At 35.9% G+C, this 20,547-nt stretch overlaps 1 protein-coding gene across 1 annotated transcript; it reads left to right on the top strand.

The window, feature by feature from the left end:
* Nucleotides 1-418: 418 nt before the first annotated feature.
* On the top strand, nt 419-20,362 carry LOC132119628 (sortilin-like). The gene is made up of 20 exons (XM_059529759.1): nt 419-821; nt 6,390-6,449; nt 8,947-9,020; nt 9,199-9,301; nt 10,068-10,229; nt 10,313-10,386; nt 11,326-11,375; nt 11,483-11,610; nt 11,969-12,113; nt 13,450-13,605; nt 13,686-13,792; nt 15,617-15,719; nt 16,022-16,193; nt 17,064-17,254; nt 17,395-17,584; nt 17,702-17,818; nt 18,032-18,140; nt 18,612-18,724; nt 18,994-19,114; nt 19,206-20,362. Exons 1-20 carry the CDS (start codon nt 564-566, stop codon nt 19,218-19,220), a joined length of 2,448 nt encoding a protein of 815 aa, XP_059385742.1. The 5' UTR covers nt 419-563; the 3' UTR covers nt 19,221-20,362.
* Nucleotides 20,363-20,547: the final 185 nt, after the last annotated feature.

Genomic DNA, 20,547 nt, shown 5'->3' with positions numbered 1-20,547 from the left:
AAAAAAATTCAATGATTTAATTCTGACCGTTAAATAAAACTTTTCACAGCAGTACAACACAATGGCAAAAAAATTATATATCAAACACATGGTAGTTTTGTTGTCATTAAATCGAAAGGAAGAGTTTTGTAAGACAGGTTGGTCAGCAGAAGGCGTGGTTAACCCACTTGCTTGCCTATTAATACGGTATTTATCATCCATGTCTTCGCCATTGGTAAATTGCAGAGTACTGTCGCTATTATCTAAGTAATTTTAATGATTAAGCCTTTGCCATTGGAATGCGTCACTCTCAGTTGATTAATATTTATAAATGAGCCCATCGCCATTCAAAGAGTTACCAGGCAACGTCAGCGTGACTAAATTAATATTCATGAAATGGGCGTGTCGAAAGGACGTTCCACCCATTTTAATCTTGAACAATCCCAGAGTTTAGCAGTGCGAACAGCGGCTGCTCTACAGACATGCGTCAGAGTGTAAACAATGCACGGTCTGTTATGCTACCAATAAACCTGCTATTTATGGATATTTAGACAGAAGAATTGTGTGCACATAAAACGAAAACCATGAGCACCGTGTTCTGCTGTGTTTTGGTTGTATTATGCTCAGTTGCTCTGTGCATGGACTTTGAAGAGAGACCCAGCATCTCCAGGAGGAGTGAGCAAACCGTGTTTCTAAAGAGTCACAAAACACGAAATCTGCTCAGTTTGAGAGATTCACAGCACCCGGACCACGTCAAGATGAAAAGGAGTGAAGAATCCGCACAAAATCAATGCAAATCACTGCACGACTATGATTCCACGCTAAAAAACAACACTCATACGGTAGGTCAGATTATCTATTACTCATTATACTTATGTAAAATAATATAAAACTTTAATTTTGTGAAAATTATTATTTCTAATTTACATTATGGTTTTGTGGAATATATTCTTATTTTTGTCTAGTTAAAATCTTTAAGTATATTGAGCTTAAGTCTGTTTAGTTTAGTATTAATATTAGTATCCCTTTTTGTTACTTTTGTCATTGAGAATGATTTTTTTCTCTACTTTGAAAGCTCTAGCTAAATTTCTAGGAACCATAAATCACAAAAGTGAGATCATACTACTGGCCTCTGGTTTGAGATGACCTAATAATGTACCTACATCACCTTTCTCAGCAAGCAAATGTTATTTTTCCAGTATTTAAAAAAACAAAACAAAAAACAAGCACCCATTAAAATGATATTTGTGAAGTTTTCCAAATGGTGATATCATAAAAACAAAATCATTCAGTGTTCCAGCGTTTTTGTGTTTGATGTTCCTTTAAGACATTCCACAGATTTCATCTTTATGCCAAGAGAACAAATGCATTTATCCTCTTGATGTGCCTGTAATGTCTCTGTGATCTGTTTCTCTTGTATTTATGTACAGACGCTATATTGTCAGGTGATTTTGCTTAACCGGATCCAGCCAGGGCTCATTCATTACAGTGGCCAGTGACTGATTACTAACCCTTAAGTCAGTGAACATGCTGCGTCTCTATATACAGTATGTCACTTATCTAACCCTCTCTCTCTCACATCAAGTATATTTTAACAGCAGTTGCTGTGACCCCTCTCTGGGCAGGCATTATCGGTAAACGATAGGCTAAGCTATATATATGCCAATCTATATCTTTCATATCAGTCCTGTTCTATGAAAGCATCCTCTATTTATCCAGATTCAGACTACATTGACTCTGTTTTCAGGGAAAGCAATCGGTCATGATTTTAGTCTAAGTGCTGATAGAGAAGGACCGTTGTTGTTGTTAAGAAAGCACACAGAGCCAGTTCTTTTATGGCCAGTGTTTTTGGCTCTCGTCCTTTCACATTCCGTCCAGCATAAATGAATGTTGAAGTGAAATGTTTCGTCTAAGAAAGGAATGTTTCTGAAATGGGGAAAGGCTTGTGGCATGACAACAGTGCAGTGGGAAAAGAATTTGAAGGCAACTTCTCAAAAACATCTCCTTGGTGAGGTCTTTAAACACCTGTTTGGATAGTCTTGAACATTAACTTGCATGTAGTTTATTCCGTACAGTTCCTGCCAACTGTACATGTTAAAGTTCCTGTGGTTAGAGCCTACTTTAATGTAAAACCTTCATTTTGACCATTAAACTATTTATGGCTACTCTTAAAGTGGAGATTTCATGTTCACTGAAACCTCTCAAAAGTGTTATTCGAACAAAATAACATTTGTAAAACTATGCTAGCAACTATACTTTTGAAGTCCATCATTTTTTAGTAAACTTATTTTATTACCGAACAGAAAATTAAAGTTTTCCTTTCACCAGAAATGTTTGTAGATTGCTAATCTAGCGTAATTTTTGGTCACTGTGAAATGCGTCCACACATGCATTTAAAGGCATTATTAAGATGCATACAGTGACCAGTTTGAAGTATAATGTTCCAGATCTGTTTCAGTCCAAAATGTGCAAACCAACCCACCACAGTGTTGTGGAAGATTCTGTGGTCAGTCCGCGTTAAATCTGGCTGCTGAGCGTCTTCTGCCTGATGGAATTTATCATCTGCCGGAGCTATTAGAAATTTTACAAGCTCACAGTAAAGTCTTTTTAACGAGTGCCTGCCCTGTAGATTCTTCAAATGAAGTCTGTGTGAGCTTATAGCGGATAGCATATTTGAACAGCTTTGTGGATGAAGTGTTTGAATGATTTGAGATGCTCTTTTGGAGGCTGGAAGACTTTTTGAGACTCCGCTCAGGATGTTTAAAATCTGAATTGTGCCAGTGGGGAGTTATTTATGCGAGTCCAACGAAAAGACAAAAATGGCTCCATCTAATGAACTGCTGTCCTGGGGAGAATGTAAAGAGAAAACTTTTTCTGTCCTCTCTGAAATGCTCAGTGTTGGTGAGATGCCAGGAAAGCAGCCCAAATGATGTTCTTTATGGTTTTAACATGTCCGCATGGAGAGGAATTGTGGAGCTAAGACCATAGATGGAAAGAAGTAGGAGTGTATACTGTAATTTTCTATACATTTCTGCCATATTCTGCAGTATATTTCAGATATTTATCTGGGAAAGCCTGTCTGCCATGTGATTGTTCTGGAGGATTTTGAGGGCCCCATGGCTCCACACTCAGTTTAATATTATTTGTCTCTCTCCCTGCAGGATGTTTTTCTCATACATACCAACACACTTGCAAATACTTTAAAGTGTGTAGTACATACAGTGAATACCAAAATTTGGGAACAATCTATAAATTCTTGATTTTTTTCTGAAATATAGTTAATCTTCTTCGCTCAAAATTTAAAGGAATATCGGCTGTGGGTGACTTTGTTTTGTCAAAAACACAGTGATCAAACTTTAGTGAGTTCTTCTCTCTCCGCACAACATGCTCCCCAGCAAAGGTAAAACTAATTAAATTTAATTAAATGTATGCATTTAGCAGACTCTTTTATCCAAAAAGTCTTACAGTGCATTCAGGCTTAACATTTTTTACCAAACATGTGTTCCCTGGGAATCGAACCCACAACCTTGCGCTGCTAATGTAATGCTCTACCACTTGAGACACAGGAACACTTTAAATAGAATTTATATATTAATATGTTAATTATGTACACTAAGTGTATTCTCAAGAGTCATAGAGTTTGTTTAGGGGCTTTCTTTGAGTCATGTGTTTTTCTTTTTTGGTCTTCTTTGAAGTGAAGAAAGTTGTATGCTCTCGGTGTCTTCTCATCACCCTTTAATCCTCCTTTTGTGAAGACTTGTTGGCGTGGTGCAAGCCGTTCTTGGCCAGCATGATTTATTGGCCAGGAATGTCAGCATGTTTCTATCCTTCTGGTTTAAATATGGCAAGGAATGAAGAGGCAACCACTATAACCATTATTCAAAGACACATTATTAAGAAGGAACACTGGCCCTGGAGTTTGTGCAGGTGTTTTAGACGACTTGTACCATTCTGGGGTGTTTTGAGGTGGGCTGCATCAGAAGGACATTGGCTGTGTTAGTAACATGGAAACTTTTGTTCACACTTTGGATTGTAAGAGTGCAAATTTCCATTGGACCTGGACGCTAGTGAGTTTAAAAAAATGCTGTGGTTCTTTTGCTTCCATGGATCAAGTACAGCTGCTTTTTATGAAAGAAGGAAAAGTGTCAAAATTGTAAGACGATGTCATCACTGAGCAGAAGAGAGAAATTGAGTATTCTGTGACATCATCATTGATCCCCATGGGCTTGGGTGGAATTGCAGAAATGCAGAGAGGCTGTGATCCGTAGAAAGGAGTATAGTGGAGGCTTCCTTAGACAAAGATGTCAATATGGACTGTAAAATAGTGGCTGAGATACTCAAATAGATGGGAATGTGAAGATTGGGTGTTGACTCCTAAATCAGAAATATTTTCTTTACTTATTCCAGTTTTGTGCATGGTTTTTGTTACAAAACACAGTGATCTTACTACATATGCAGCATTTTAAGACCTAATTAATGACTGCACAAGCACTGCTTGTGGCTCTATTCCATGCTTGATTTTCGATGTTTCCTAATAGTTTGATCTATTTTTCATCTGACTGGACCGGTCATGTTTGATGTAAGATTTTATTAAATATGTTTGCTCTATCTTATCTTATCTTATTTTGTTTTTATTTATTGATTTATTTTATTTTAACTGTTCTATTTCATCTTTTGCGATGGATTTTATTTTATTTTTTAATCCAGTTTTACCAGTCCTGTTTGACATTTCATAAGTTTTTTTTATTTTATATTTTGTTTTATTTTGACTTGTACAACACTTCGCAATACAGTTTTCTAAACAAATTGTCTTTATTGTAATTATTCTTTTTTTTTTAATAATTGCCCTATTCTCATTATTCAAAAATTCATATTCAACCCATTGTATCAAAAAAAGCTTTTTTATTAATTTTAAATACTTAATGTTTAGCATATTTTACACACAGTCCTGTTACCACATTATATTCCTCCATTAAATAAAAAAAACACCCAGGAGTGTGTGTCTCTAAATGCCTATGTAGTAATAGCCAAGCAGCTCACTAGCTTTTGGAACAGAGCCTGTGTATGTGTGTTTGCACTCTCTTTATTATTTTCCCTCATTTTCTCTCCCACAATCTCTTGTACAGCAGTTACTCTCTTGTGCTCAGTGTGTGAGGCGGATGATAATGTGGGGCACTCGCTCTGTTCCTCACACACAAATACACACACCATCTGGGGCTCGCATTCCAGTGAATGGAACTGAAAGGGAGGTTGCACACTCGACTGACAGTGGGCCTGTCCTTTTAAATGTGCCTTTACACACAAACAAACACGCATTCCCTAGCAGTGTGGGGCGGCTGACAGCGGCACAGCCATCTGTCGGATCAGCGGTGGTTTCTGTGTGCATGTCGCTACATGGTTCCGCTTCCCTGTGGGAAGATAAAGCACTTGTGTTTTTCTTCCTAAAATCACCAGTTTTTTTCTGATTAAGCACTGGAAATGTGTTTGCATAGTTGCCTGAGTGACATTGTATGTAGTGTTTTTTATGTAGCTTATTCTTGATCAGTTTAACCTTATAAAGGGTGCTTTAATTTGTCAGTTACTCATATAGAAACATGAGATTAAATGGAGAAGTGTCCTGCTTTTCTGGTTTTTCTCCAGATGAAAAGACACTACGACTCACATGTATCTCGTTTAGTATTTTAAAAGAAATCTCAAGAATGTCTCAACAGATTCATTAGACTAAATTCTTTCAAGATCAAATTTTCTGAGCAGAGTCTGCATGAATTATGTCTTTTATTGTATGTCAATAATTGTCTAAATTGTCTAATTTCGTCTCCAAAGGATTGGAAAGATGTCAAATCAAAACATTAGATTTGCATATAAAATGTGCATATAAAATGCTGTTTGTTGTCTATAATACAGAAACAAGAATTAAAGCATGTTTATTTCTCATGTTAGCTTTTTTAGTTGTATTCGTGTGACAACTTTCTGTTCTGTACTGGATGTTTCTTATTTTTAGCTATGAAAAGCTGTGGTTTGGAGCTGTGATTATTATCATTTTCTCTTGTTTTATATTTTTAGTCTGAATCCAGCCTGCAGTCTCATCCCTGTGGACTACAGTAAAACAGCCTGTGGGGTTTAGTTTCACCACAGAAGCGTTCTGAAAACAAACCTGCATTAGGACTGAGAGAACAATATTATGATAAAAGAGATTTTAGAGCCCAAATGTGGCGGTGCTAATGAAAATGAGCCGTTTTGTTTTAGTTTGAATTTATTTTGATTTATGCAGGTTATTTTTGGAGAGAAATTTTCATAAAGTCACGTCGGCGGTGCAGGGATTATTAGGATCATCTGTCTCTAGAATTTTAACTATGATGTTTATTTGCAATCATACAATCTTTATTATGTCTCTACATATCTTTTTTTAGTATAACTTCAATGACCTGAGTGGCTCGGTATCTCTGGCCTGGGTTGGAGATGGTACAGGGGTGAGTACTAATTATCTAACATAAGCATACAGAACCATAGCATAAAAAATATCTCATTTCAAATGCATCAAGTTTTGGTAAAATGAGGATTTTGGTCTGCCTACATCAACCGTATCCAGCAATTCAAGGTGAATTGTGTAATTTATTAAATTGATAGACATTATTATTAGTGCTGTCATATGTTTAATCGTGATTTATTGAATCCAAAATAAAGGTTTTTGCTTACATATGTGTGTATACTGTGTATATTTATTATGTATATATAAATACAAACACATGCATGTATATATTTTTTTTAAAAGTTTATATATTAAATCTATTTATATATAATATAAAATATAAGAATATAAATATATAAAAGCGTTTATACAAATATTTTCAAAATATAGTGTGTTTGTATATATATATATATATATATATATATATATATATATATATATATATATATATATATATATATATATATATAATGGATAATAAATATACACAGTACACATACATATATTATGTAAACAAAAACGGATGATGAAATTTTGGATGCGATTAATCGCGATTAATCATTTGACTAATTATTATTATTAACTAATTTTAACTATTTTCTCCTAAAATGTACTGTTAAAAATTTGGGGTCAGTATGTTATTTATTTATTCATCAATGCTGCATAAAATTGATTTTAAAAAATTAATGTAAGAAGTAAATGCTGTTTTTTTTTCTAACTGTTCTCTTCACTGACATTACGAAATGTTCTTGACCATCAAATCAGAATATTAGAATGATTTCTGAAGGATCATGTGACACAGAAGACTGGAGTAAATGCTGAAAATTCAGCTTTACCATCACAAGAATAAATTACATTTAAATTGTATTGCAATTTAAATGGAATAGTATTTTATGGATCTTTCCCAGTAAATACAATCCATGTTTCAAATATATCCACATTTTTTGGATATTTGAACACAGTAAAAAAAAAAATCTTCATAGAAATGTTAAAGCACATAACATTTTTGGGCCCTGATTGTAATTCCTCTCTTCTTTAGAATTTCTAAATAGCCTCAATTGTTCTAATTCGCTAAGTTACTTCCACTATGTTTACTAGGCGATCAAATAAAATGTAATTGTAAGTTCAACCCAAGTCATTTAGCTACTAAACTGTTCTGTGGACGGACGCTCCATGATCTGACTCGCAGGAATGTGGCCCTTACAATCACACATCCATGCAAAACAGGAACAAGTGAATTACAGCTCAAGAGCCTGAAAGACTCTTCAAAGCCTGGCTTGACAAGACCTCAAACCCTCATTTAGCACCAACAACACTGGAGGCTGAATCCATCTCTTCTAGAACTGAACCAAAGTGCAGCTGTAAAACATGTACAAGCTGTAATTACTCCTGCAGCCCTGCCTTCACCCAACAACACTCCAATACATTTCTGTAAACATTTTTAAAGAGCAGCGTCTTCTGAGACCTAAAACAAGGCCTAAAATAACCTTTCTATTTTTGAGGCGTCATAATTAGCACCCTTTCGGCAATTACTTATTGCACCTCTAATAAATATTGTTGTTTAACTTGTTTTTTTTTCAGGCATGAACAGAAAGGACTTCCCAGAAATCTTTCTTTTGTAAGAAGAAACATGAATAAAAATGTATACTATTTATTTTTTTTAAGATAATAATCCCCGAAGTCCCCTTTGTTTTAAAGAACCTTTAGTTTACATTTTCAATGTAGAAACTATATGACTAGACAAAAATCTGTTTAGTGCAGGACGAGTCATTAATATTTTTGGTCCACTTTTCCAGAAGAGAAAGGCTGAAAGATTAATTATTTAGTTTCTATTAAGTTAAGAGAAACATCATTTATTTATTCATTCATTAATGCAATCCTTTCTTTTCATCTTTTTTTAAAATAGTATTTTTCTATTTTTTTCCAGTTTAAAAACCTCTAGCCTAGCATACTTGTCTGCCCTGAAAGCTAACAGACATTTACTAAAAGCCATAAAGCATTGCTTTTGACGGGTTATTAAATACACAATTCATCAAAAATGTTTGTTGTTGTAAATTTGAATTTAAATATAATAATTTGCTCTGCATTTGAAACGACTTGCCTTTTCAGCTGATAACACCGAAGCAGTGTTGACTATTGATTAATGCTTTTTCATAGATTTTTGGGGAAATGTGTCACATAATGGAAGCAGAATGGATTGCAAATACTATTTCATTTTGACTTTAAAAGATAGAGACAGGAGTTAAATGAGAATGACTCACCGTCCAATCAGAATGGTCTCTGCAAGCAAGTGCCTGAACTTGAGTGATAGCTGGATAAAGTAAGTGTGAAGGGTGAGATTGTGCCTGTGCTCAAGTCCAGGCATGTGTCCCACAGTATCTCGGCCGAGCCAGAGTTTAAAGCTCTATGAATGCTTCACTGCACTGTGAGTTTCTGAATGACTCGGAGTTTTTCACATGCACATGCTCTAATATTAACAGTGTCCCTCTCCTGTGCAGGTTCTGCTGGTGCTGACCACATTCCAGCTTCCTCTTTTTATCATGCGTTTTGGTCAGTCCAGACTGTACAGAAGGTAAGAAAGACTGTCTTTTAAGACTGTGTCCAAGTTCTAGCTAGAAGGATTTAGCAGTTTTTAATGAATATTTCCTATTCCAGCTCTGCGTTTGCCCAATGTAAATGCTGGTACACATTTGATAGATTTTTAGCTGTATCACATGATCCGTAACTCCCTCTTATCTCTTTTGGGTCAGTGAAGACTATGGAAAGACATTCCAGGACATCACCGACCTTATTAACAAAACCTTCATACAGACCGAGTTTGGCATCGCGATTAGTCCTGATAATTCCGGGAAGGTGATTATTTACTTCTCTGCTGTAATATTGAACTGATCTGAAAGGAGTAGACCAGGTTATTTTCAATGTAATGAATGTTTCTGTTGTGATCTGTGAAATTTTGATGTGTGTACAAGCGAACAAGTTCATACAGGTGGAAAACTAGTTCCACTTCAACTCTAGTAACAAACATACACTTCCATTCATTTGTTTGAGAAATTGATACTTTTATTGAGCAAAAGTGGCAGTAAATATTTGTACGTATAAAGATTTTTTATTTCTAATAAATGCTATTCTTTAGAACTTTTTAATCATCAAAGAATCCTGAAAAATATGTATCACTGTTTCCACAAAAATATGAAGCAGCACAAACTGTTTTCAATATTGATAATAATGCAATGATAATAATAATAAATGTTTCTTGAGCAGCAAATTAGCATATTCAAATAATTTTTGAAGAATCACGTGACACTGGAGTAATGATGCTGAAAATACAGCTTTGATCACCGGAATAAATTACATTTTAAAATATATTAGAATAGAAAACAGTTTTTTAAAATGCAAATATTTTTACAATATTACTGTATTTTTGATTAAATGCAGCCCTGGTGAGCATATAAGACTTCATTCAAAAATATTAAAAAGTCTCACCAATCCTAAACTTTGGAAGTGTATTATTTTTTTTAATTTGTATTTTTTACAAAAAAAAAACTTATGTTTACCAAGTTCCTGCACTTCAGTACTTTTTTTGATTAGTTACTGAACAGGTTTATGATCTGTCCCACAGGTGATCCTCACAGGTGATCTAACCGAGGGGAGAGTCACTAAAATTTTCCGTTCTGTTGATTTTGGCAAGAGCTTTGTGACCTCTGAGCTTCCCTTCCATCCGTTGATGCAGATCACATACAACCCCAGAGACAGCAACAAACTCCTGGTGAACAGTATCAATGTAAGACCTCTGATCAGACATTTCCTTACTGTTTTGTGCAGAAGAACATGTACTAACACGGTTTTCTTCTTTCTTTTTTTCAGTATGATTTATGGCTGTCTGAGGACTTCGGGGCCAATTGGAGGAAGATCCATGAGACAGTTTGTCTTGTGAAATGGTATGTCCATAAATATGCATAAATTAATCAGTAACAGTTGTCTCAGAGTTGTAGCCAGAGTTTTGACTACTGGCAAGGTCTGGACCATATTGCAGCTAATTCTGGCCAACTTTGACCATCTGATTGCCCAGTTTGCTTTTTATGCGACAGCTAAATATAAAATTTTATATAACTCAGGATGCAAACAAGATATGCTTATGATTAGTGATTAGCTTGCTTAGCTGCTACTAAGAAAGTTTTTAATATATCTCCAAGATTTATTGTAATAAACCTTGCAGCCTGGTAACTTGTAAATATGATTTTCCTCCCACTTTAAGAAAAAAATGCATCGTTTTTGACTGATGAAAATTGGAGCATGCATCTTTGAAAAAGTCCTTAATATTTTTATGTGCAATAAACAAGAATGTTTTTTTTTTTCTTTTTTTTTTTTTCTTCATTGTTGTTGATCACTGTGTGTCCAAGTGCTTTTTGACATAAATATTTGTTGTGGATTTGAATCTCATCTCTGCCTGGAGCTCATCTAGATTTAAGTATTTTAATAACGGGTAATTTCTGTTGACTGTCAAATGAAGCATGATCTATTTCAGTTAAATTTTTTTAATGTACATTAGTTTGAGGTTACAGTTCTCTCATGAAATAGCCATGAAGGGACCCATGTCATTCCAAAGCAGAATCATTTACTTTGTTCACTCAAAAACAAAATCCCTTAGGCAGAATGTTTAAGGTTTTGTTTTTCACACAGCAAACATGTGTGGCTCCAAAAAGGACAAAAAAGCACAATTACATGCATTATAAAGCAATCCTAGCACTCAAAAATATATCTTCATTACATTTGATTTCATACACTGAAGAAACTGAGGCCTTTGGTTAGGTCTGAACCGTCCCTTTTATTTGCAGTGGTGAACATTTTTCATTGCATCTGTTTGCCTATCATTTCAGGGGAATGGATGACACCATTTTCTTAACCACCAACTCCAATGGATCCTGCAGTGAGTGGCTTTATTTTAGTACATCTTTCAGGATCATTTGAGCAATATTGGAAATTGATGCTAGCTGTTGCTCATTCGTCATATTTTTGAATTTCTCTCTCTTTCAGGTGACCGGGGTACACTTGAATTGAGAAAATCTTTAGACTATGGCAAAACATTCAAAACTATAGGAAGCAGGATTTATTCCTTTGGCCTGGGAGGACGCTTTGTTTTTGCCTCAGTCATGACCAACTCTGTGAGTTCTCCCATTAGTTTCGATGTAGTGTGTACAATTCTGTTTGCTGCCTACCTAGATAACATTGAAAAAAAAATGTATACTTTCTTTTGACTAAAGTCATTACATATACTGTTCAAAGGTTTTTTTTTTTCTTTTGAATGACGTCTCTTATGTTCACCAAAACTGCATTTATATGAGCAAAAATACAGCAAACTCTTACTGTTTTCTGTTTTTATATATTTTGAAATAGATTAAATGCTGTCTATGCAGGCAGTATATAATCAGGTGTCTTATTAGGTGTTTGACTAGAGCTGTAGTGTGTCGTGTGAGGTTGAAATCACATGCAGATGTCAGAAACACTTCTTTTCTTTTTCAGGGTTCCACACGCATGATTCATGTCTCAGTAGATCAGGGTGAGAAGTGGGATATGGCTCAGCTGCCCACCGTTGGACACGATCAGTTCTACTCCATTCTAGCCGCAAACTACGATATGGTCTTCATGCACGTAGATGAACCTGGAGGTGAAGCAATATTAGGATTCAGATATGTATCATATTACTTAGATCTGAGGTTTGGATCAGTGTCCTTTTTGTTATATTTTCATAGTACTTACAGCAATAGCTGTAGCTTGTATTTAGCAAATTAGCTTTAATTTTTATATTTTCAGTTTTCATTTTAATTTTAGTTTACGTTTAATATATTATATTTTTATTAGGTTTTTTTAGATTTCTAATTAGCTTTAATTTATTTAGATTCCAGTTGTAGGGCCCTATTTTAACGATCGAAGCACATGGCGCTGGTGCATTCAGGGGGTGTCAAAATCCATTTTTGCTAGTTAAGCGACGGACAAACGGTCAGGGTGCATAGTCTAAACGAGTTGCCCTTGTTCTCTTAATAAGTAATAGGTGTTTTTTTGGATGTAACGTGCAATAAACCAATCAGAGTGTCATCTCTCATTCGCTTTAAGAGGCAGTTGCGCTTGCTCCGTGGTGGATTTGTTATTTTCACGGCGGAATTGGCAAGCGCAAAGACAGAACGCATCTCCAAAGATGAAACGGAGCTGTTCATGTAGGTATCCTAATTTGGATACATGCAATAGCTATCCATTATGACATATAGGCATTTTTATATTCATGTAGCCTACACAATAATAATTTTTTACATTTGAATTATATTCTAAAAGTTTTCATATTTTAAAATGTTTGCGTGCTGCTGTGCGTCCCTCTGTGTAATAAACAAAGTAAATACGGTATTGTGGACCCACCCAGAGGCACATTTTCTACTAACGCGCTCGTTAAATAATTACAAAAAAATAGCGCAGCTTGTTTTACTTCCTGAAAATAGCAACGCGCCAACAATATGTCTGAACACACCTCTTTTTTTTAGACCAGCACGCCCATGGGTGCAAATGCATTTGCTATTTAAACAACGCGGTGCAGGATGGGAAAATGAGAACTTCGTCGGGCTAAAACTAGCAAAAACACTTGCGCTGCACTTGCACTGGGTGTATGATAGGGCCCTCAGTCTTAGTAATTTTAGTACAACTGTACAGCTTCAACTTATTTTACTTCAATGAATTAAGGCCACATTTCAAGTTTTGCCTAATATTTGCACTTTATTTTATTTCTGCTTTATTTCGTTTTTAGATTTTGGTAATAATTAAAACATGGATTGGATTTTGTATGTTTTGAAATAAACCTTAAAAATGACAAAACATGAAAAAAAAGATGACTGTTGTTAAAACATGAATTTTCTGAACTGTGGATACACTATTCCTGACCAGCCAATATTCAAAATATATGATTTGTAACTTTGACATCATCAGAACAAAAATGTTTTCTGTTTTTACTCCAGCAGACTCCGGTATTGGTACCATATATGTTTCGGATGACCGAGGTACAGTCTTTTCCAAGTCTCTGGAACGCCATTTGTACACCACTACAGGCGGAGACACTGACTTCACCAACATCACCTCTCTGAGGGGCGTATACATGACCAGTGTGCTCGCCGTGGGTAAGCCTGTGACATTAATCATAACAACACATTTAGGAAGAGTTTCTATAAATCTCATATTGTGTATCTTTCTTCTCTAGATGGATTTGTGCAGACAGTGATCACATTTAATCAAGGTGGAGAGTGGCAACCACTGCAGAAACCCTGGAACGGAGTTTGTGACTCAACAACCGAGTACTCAGACAAGGTGAGAGCCTCACAGAACTGCGTGTCTCTGTTAATGAATGGAGCAGAAGCGCGACTTCCGTTTTGTCACACACACTGAAGCGCGCGTGAAGCTTGCGGTGGTTTCAGCATCTGCTGTCTCACTAAATAAGGACGTGAACACATGAACAACATCTCCAGAACTGCTCTGACAGTCACTTCATGAGCATTTGACCATTGTCATATCACATACACAGATCTGTAAAGGTATGTCAACCCGTCAAAATTTGATAGCTAAAAGTCTGGTTTAGTTTAAAGACAAGTATTTGCTAGATATGTATTACTATTGTTCAGCAGAATGTACATAGCTACTACTAAAAAAAAAAATCAAACATTATTTTTTTTAAGGTTTAAATCACACAACATTTCTTCCATGTTTTATTTTTCATAATAAATCCCCTTTGTTTACCAAAAAGTTAAGTTTGCTTAATTTTCAATAATTAAAAGATAAAATAATGTTTAATGTGCTTTATTTAAAACCCCAACTGAATGGCACTTGAATACACTTAATTCATCTGTCAACTTTATTGTCATTGTTCACAGTACAAGTACAGACAGAGAAACAATGTTTTTGATGTATACATTGCATTCTATGCATTTAAAAAAAAAAAAAAATCTAAAAAAGGAAACTCCATTTTAAGAGACCCAGGAGTCTTATTTTCTCTTGCATAATTAATATTGCACTTTAATTAAGCAAAAACACATTTTATCCGATTACTCGATTAATCGATGGAATTTTTGGTAGAATACTCGATAACTAAAATATTCGATAGCTACAGCCCTAAATGCAGCTATTAAACTGAACTTATTTGGAGGACTGTTGTGTGTAAACATTAAGAACAGCACACAACTTGCAAACATTTGATCTCATTGACCATAAAAGGACAAATTGACAATATGCAGTATCCCAGTATAACAAATGTCCAGCATTTGTTGTAACCGAGTCATTACTACTGTTCTTAGAATAGTTAATACACTTCCTCCGAGTTAAAACCATTGGCAAAACAATACCACAATATAAATGTAAACTTTCTGAAATGCTTTCAGTGTTACTTGCTTCAAAGTTTCCTCATCTGTTGTGTTTGTTTGCATGATAAGTGTTATGATCCCAATATTCAGCACCATTTATTCGAACCATGGATCATTTCCCTTCGCTGTGAGCAAAACACAGTGAGACGCAGCAATTGTTATGCTCTGATTTAGGTTCAGCAAGAATCCAGGATCATGGCCTAATCCATGTCCGTGGTTCTTGCCTTAATACCCAATAATCAGTCGTGAATTTACAATTGCTTTATGTGTAACTGGGGAACAATAGTAAAAAGGAATATTATGGGATGGGGATCCTTGATGTTTTGATGATTTTTTATGCTGAACATGATGTGTACTTATATTTCATGGATGTTGCCAGTGAGACACCTTATCTGATGTCCATCAGATCCCAGTTTCTGTGCGAACTTTAGCCTGGGTGAAAGATACCTTTTGTTGAGGAGATGTTGCCAGTGACCTTTGTATGGTGTTTCCACCAATGCAACTCATCGTCAGTTGTGCACCCCTGCCTCATTGGGTGTTTCTGCCTTTTATCACAAGACCTGTGACCTGATCAGACCCGGTTGTCTGTGTCACTTTGTTACATGGTCATTTGGCAGCCCACACTGTGTCCATCTGCTTCATTGGCCAGTTCCCTGTCTATCCTCCACTGGACCTGTCCTCTGATGCCCAACTCCTTCAACAGTTACTGAAAAAATCACTATCTGTGTAAATGTGTGTGATTTCATGTTAATCTCATTTGCATCTCTTTCTTCTGCAGTGTAGTCTGCATATTCATGCCTCCTACAGCATCTCTATGAAACTGAACGTCCCCATGCAGCCCCTCTCAGAGCCCAATGCCGTGGGACTCATCCTGGCACATGGTGACTACCGCCCACATTCTTTCTACAAGGCAAAACGATCACTGACTCAAATTCAGTGTAAACCTTCAAATAACCATTTTCACCACTTTTAGCTATGTGAATAATAAAGAGAGTTTTTATTAAGAAAAATCCAATGTGTTTAGTTCCTCCAACTACAGAATGGCAGTTAAAGTTAGTTAGAATATATACTTATAGTAATAATAATTATTAGATTATGTTATTATTTTAAACACTCTTTTATGGTATGATCGCGAGTTTCACAGGACTGCTGTATGTCTCTTTTCCATCTGCTCTTTCATCAGGGAGTGTTGGAGGTGAAGTTTCTGTGCTTTCTCCAGATGTGTATGTGTCTGATGACGGGGGTTACACATGGTTTCAGGCACTAAAAGGCCCCCATCACTATGCCATACTAGATTCAGGAGGACTGCTGGTAGCTGTGGAACACAACCCCTCACACCCCATATCACAGATCAAGTGAGCTTAACATCTTAACATTTCTGTATGTTTATAGGGATTTGACCTCAGCATGTGAGAGAAATGTTCCAAAGGTGATATAGCAAATTAAACTCTGGTGGAACCCTGTTTATTTAAAGGTCCTGTTTTTCGTGCTTTTTTGAAGCTTTGATTGTGTTTACAGTGTGCAATATAACATGTGTTCATGTTTTGCGTGTAAAAAAACACAGTATTTTTCACACAATTAACTTATCTGTATACCGCTGTTTTCACTGTCATAAAAACGGGCTGATGTCTTCCTTGTTCTATGAAGTCCCTCCTTCAGAAATACGCATTGGGACAGTTCTGATTGGGACAGCGGTTCCTGTGTTGTGATTCGACACCAGCTTAGCGCACGCTGCCCTCCTGGAAACGCGATTGGGCTAGTTTTGAGAAGCAAGTGGGCAGGATTTGTTTTGAAAACCTGGCAATCCTGATCTGAACCATAGACAGTAAAAAAACGCACATGCTGGAGATGTACTTATAATCAAAGGAGCGTTTTTACTTACGAGATGCACATGAAAATCGCATTCTATTTTTTTGTTAGTTTGCTAGTTAACAAAGCTAAACAGCGTTGCCCTTTGTGTAATACGTTACAGAAACTGTTAAACGCACCAACTTAAATAATAAAATACACTTACCGGTTGTGATCCATAAACAACGCCTTCTCCAGACAAAGAGGGAACTGCTCCATCTTTCAAGAATAATCTTTGTGCGAATCCGGCATTAAACTGATTGAGATTGAGGAAGCTGGCCTTTAAATGGTTATGTCTTGAAAGTAGGTTAGAATGAAATATTATTTTATATTTAATTCTTCCATTTTTGTTTATTTCTATAATTTATTGTCACTAGGTTTTCTACTGATGAAGGTCAGTGTTGGCATGTGCATAACTTCACTGATGATCCGATGTACTTCACTGGGCTGGCATCAGAACCTGGTGCCCGGTCCATGAACGTCAGCCTGTGGGGCTACAGGGAAACCGTCCGGAATCAGTACTGGGTTTCTGTCACCGTCGACTTCAGGCAGTTGCTCTCTAGAGACTGTGGGTGGTATAATATTTCAAAAAAGCATTTCATGAACCAATATAAAAACATACAGAATCTAGTTTGCTGTGCATGCATCTGTTAACATTGAGAAAATGGGTAAACATTGCCCTGAAATGACCAAGTACTACTGCTGCAGGTCAGGAAAATGACTACATCCAGTGGCTCGCTCACTCAAGCGATATTAACGACCCCACTGATGGGTGCAAACTGGGATACAAGGAAAGGTTTTTACGGTTACGAAAGGACTCAGTCTGCTGGAACGGGCGCGATTACATTGTCACCAAGGAGCCCACGACATGTCCCTGCACCCTCATTGACTTTCAGTGGTACAAACACATACAGACTTATTAAATACACTCCGTGAACTACAATGTGATTAATTTCTAGTATTCAAGACGTACATTCAGTCAGTGATTCTCATCATTGTCTCTCTTTCCCTGTAGTGACTTTGGGTTCTACCATGCAGAAAACAGCTCCGTTTGTGTGGAGCAGCCCAACCTTATTGGCCATTCACTGGAGTTCTGTCTGCACGGACGCAAAGAGCAGCTCCAGACCAGCGGGTAACAAATCACTCTCTATTTCCACTCCATGGAGTTATTGAAGCATTCAGCAGGTGTAAGCGATTTTCGCATGCATTACTAAATATATAATGAACATGATTGACTGAACTGGTTCGCATATGTAAAATAGTTGCGTATGAGTTAATGTTTTTGTCACTGAATAATTTATATGCTGTAAACAAAGTGTTAACGTTCCCCTTTCTGTGACCATAGTTACCGGAAAATTCCTGGGGATCACTGTGAAGGAGGAATAACTCCAGAACGAAAAGAGATCGATCTGAGTAAGAAATGTGTTAGTAATTTACTGAGGACAGAGCTACTGGTAGGTTTTTATATTATTATTATTATTATCATTATCATTATTAATGTTAAAATATACAGTAAAAACAGTACTATTGTGAAATATTAATACCATTTAAAATTTATTTATTTTGAAATGTAATTTATTCCTGTGATGGCAAAACTGAATTTTAATCACATGATCCTTCAGAAATTCTTATATACTGATTTGCTGCTCAATAAGTATTTATTATTATTATTAGCATTGTTGAACGCAGATGTGCTGCTTAATATTTTCATGGAACACTCAATATATATATTTTTTTTATTCTTTGATGAATAACAAGTTTAAAAGAACTACTCGAAAGATCTTTTGTAACCATACGAATGTCATCACTGTCACTTTTTAGCAATTTAATGCATCCTTTATAAAAATGAGAACCATGAAACTGAGAATTTTGTTAAGCTTGTTTGAAAAAAGCAGCATAATGATCTTTCCCACTGCATTTTTCAGACGGAGGAACATTCATTCAATTCTGCTCCTATAATCGCTGTGGTCATCGCTGTTCTGTTGATCAGTTCTGTTGCTGGGGTTCATTTCATCAAAAAATATGTCTGCGGAGGACGGTTGGTGCCCCATTTTCCTAAACGTCACACACAGCAGTGCTTGATCTATGTCTATTTTTAAATTTAATTCTGCTTTAAAATATTCTTTTATATTAATTGCTGATTTTGTATCAGAAAAAAATTATGTTGTTGTTGTTATAATATGATTGGTTTTTTTTAGGCAGCATATGAGCACAGTACATTTATTTTTTATTTCCTATGCAGCATTAACATTTTATTTAAATATCTGTCAGATATCCGTCTCATGGCTTCTTTTGATGTTTTGATAGGTTCTTGGTGCACAGGTACTCTGTATTACAGCAACACGCTGAAGCTAACAGTATCAATGGTTTGGATGACCTGGACACACTGGAGGTTGGCAAGATACACTACCATGATGAGTCAGATGAGGTACAATCTGCATCTCACTGCCCAAGACGCAATATTGCATTTCAACAGTGTCTTTGAATGAATCCTGTCATTGTATTTTTGACATCCGTAGGACCTCCTAGAGTGACAGACAGATGGATCATCAAAAGACATAAGATTTAAAAGAGAGAAACCACAATGCCTGTTCTTCCCATGACCCTCTGTGTGAATGTGTATCAGCGTTCCAGCACACATGAGACACATTCTGCCCTATCAATTTGTTTCTGGCTACTTGGGGACACATTTTCAGCGATTCTGCCCAGCAGGATTTGACTGCAAGGACAGAAATAGAGAAAAACATGCCTTTTCCCAAAAGCTTCTCCCAGAGGAGTTTTCTAATCCACTGCTGAAGGAGTTTCAATCTTTTTTTAATCATTTCATATGATGTATTTGGGATGCACAAAGGATTTGAAGCAGTTTTGTTGCCATGGATTTCAAATTTATGCGAGTTGATGCACAAAAAACAAATGGCTGAGTAGTATTATTTAACGGAGTAATACTTTTGAAGGCCTCTGTAATTGGAATATAATTTATGGAAAAGAGGACACATCAGAAATTAGTTTTAAAGTGTGGTTAAAACTAATGCAAATGCTTGTTTCTTTTCCATCACTGGTTTCCTGCATCAGGTATTTAAATGTACCAAAGGATTTTCAGCTTTGTTTTCTTCGTTTTTCATATTAGGAAAACAGGTCTCCTTGAAGTCTGCTTTTGAAATCCATTGTAAAAATAGAAGTAGCTATTTCAGAAAATAGCCTGCTCATTATTTCAAGAGTTACTGTGTGAGCAAATCTGGATGAATATGAAGTGCTTAAAAGTAATATTTAACGTTCCCTGGAGGTTTTATGGGTGAGTTTCACCATAGAGGTACACTAAGACTTGTTTGTAGGCTTTATTATACTAACATCCAGTTCGGATCTCAAGAATCTAGTTTAGCAACGCTTTAGTCATTCTTTCTGGTTTCCTGCCATTGCTGTGTGCTTATATATACTATGCACTTGCCATATCTTCTATGCACGAATATTGATACATTCTTCTTCCTTTCCTCCTTTCCATTATGTGGTTTTCAGTCATCTTAAAATGCCAGACCTTACATAATGGGTCTCATTAGAGTAAATAGCAATGTGGTATCAGTCTGTTACCTTTTTGCTAAATCAGCAATAATTGTATATTCAATAACAAGACAAAACTTTAAACGTTAACTATGACATTAAGGTTTAGTTTTTTAGTTTTTTTTTTTCAGAACAACTCATCCTTCAGTAGGATATTGACAATTTTAATTGCATCTAGTTAGCAGCCTAATCAAATATGAAAATGTATATTTTTTGGTCTGTATTGACTGTCAGCTCTTAAATAAGCTAATTTGTAGTCTGTAAGCTGATAATTTGTTTTTATTTTTTTTTGCACAGGTAATAAAA

This window comes from Carassius carassius, chromosome 38, assembly GCF_963082965.1.
Source record: "Carassius carassius chromosome 38, fCarCar2.1, whole genome shotgun sequence".
NCBI classification, from domain to species: domain Eukaryota; kingdom Metazoa; phylum Chordata; class Actinopteri; order Cypriniformes; family Cyprinidae; genus Carassius; species Carassius carassius.
Note: the sequence above shows the minus strand (reverse complement) of the source record. Positions and strands in the feature narration are given on the sequence as shown.

Excerpts from the sequence above, each read along its gene's own strand:
- LOC132119628 (XM_059529759.1), top strand. The coding sequence starts at position 564 with ATGAGCACCGTGTTCTGCTGTGTTTTGGTTGTATTATGCTCAGTTGCT. Across the intron at positions 11,611-11,968 it reads CCTCAGTCATGACCAACTCT|GGTTCCACACGCATGATTCA; the intron begins GTGAGTTCTCCC and ends TTTCTTTTTCAG. Across the intron at positions 17,585-17,701 it reads ACCCTCATTGACTTTCAGTG|TGACTTTGGGTTCTACCATG; the intron begins GTACAAACACAT and ends CTTTCCCTGTAG.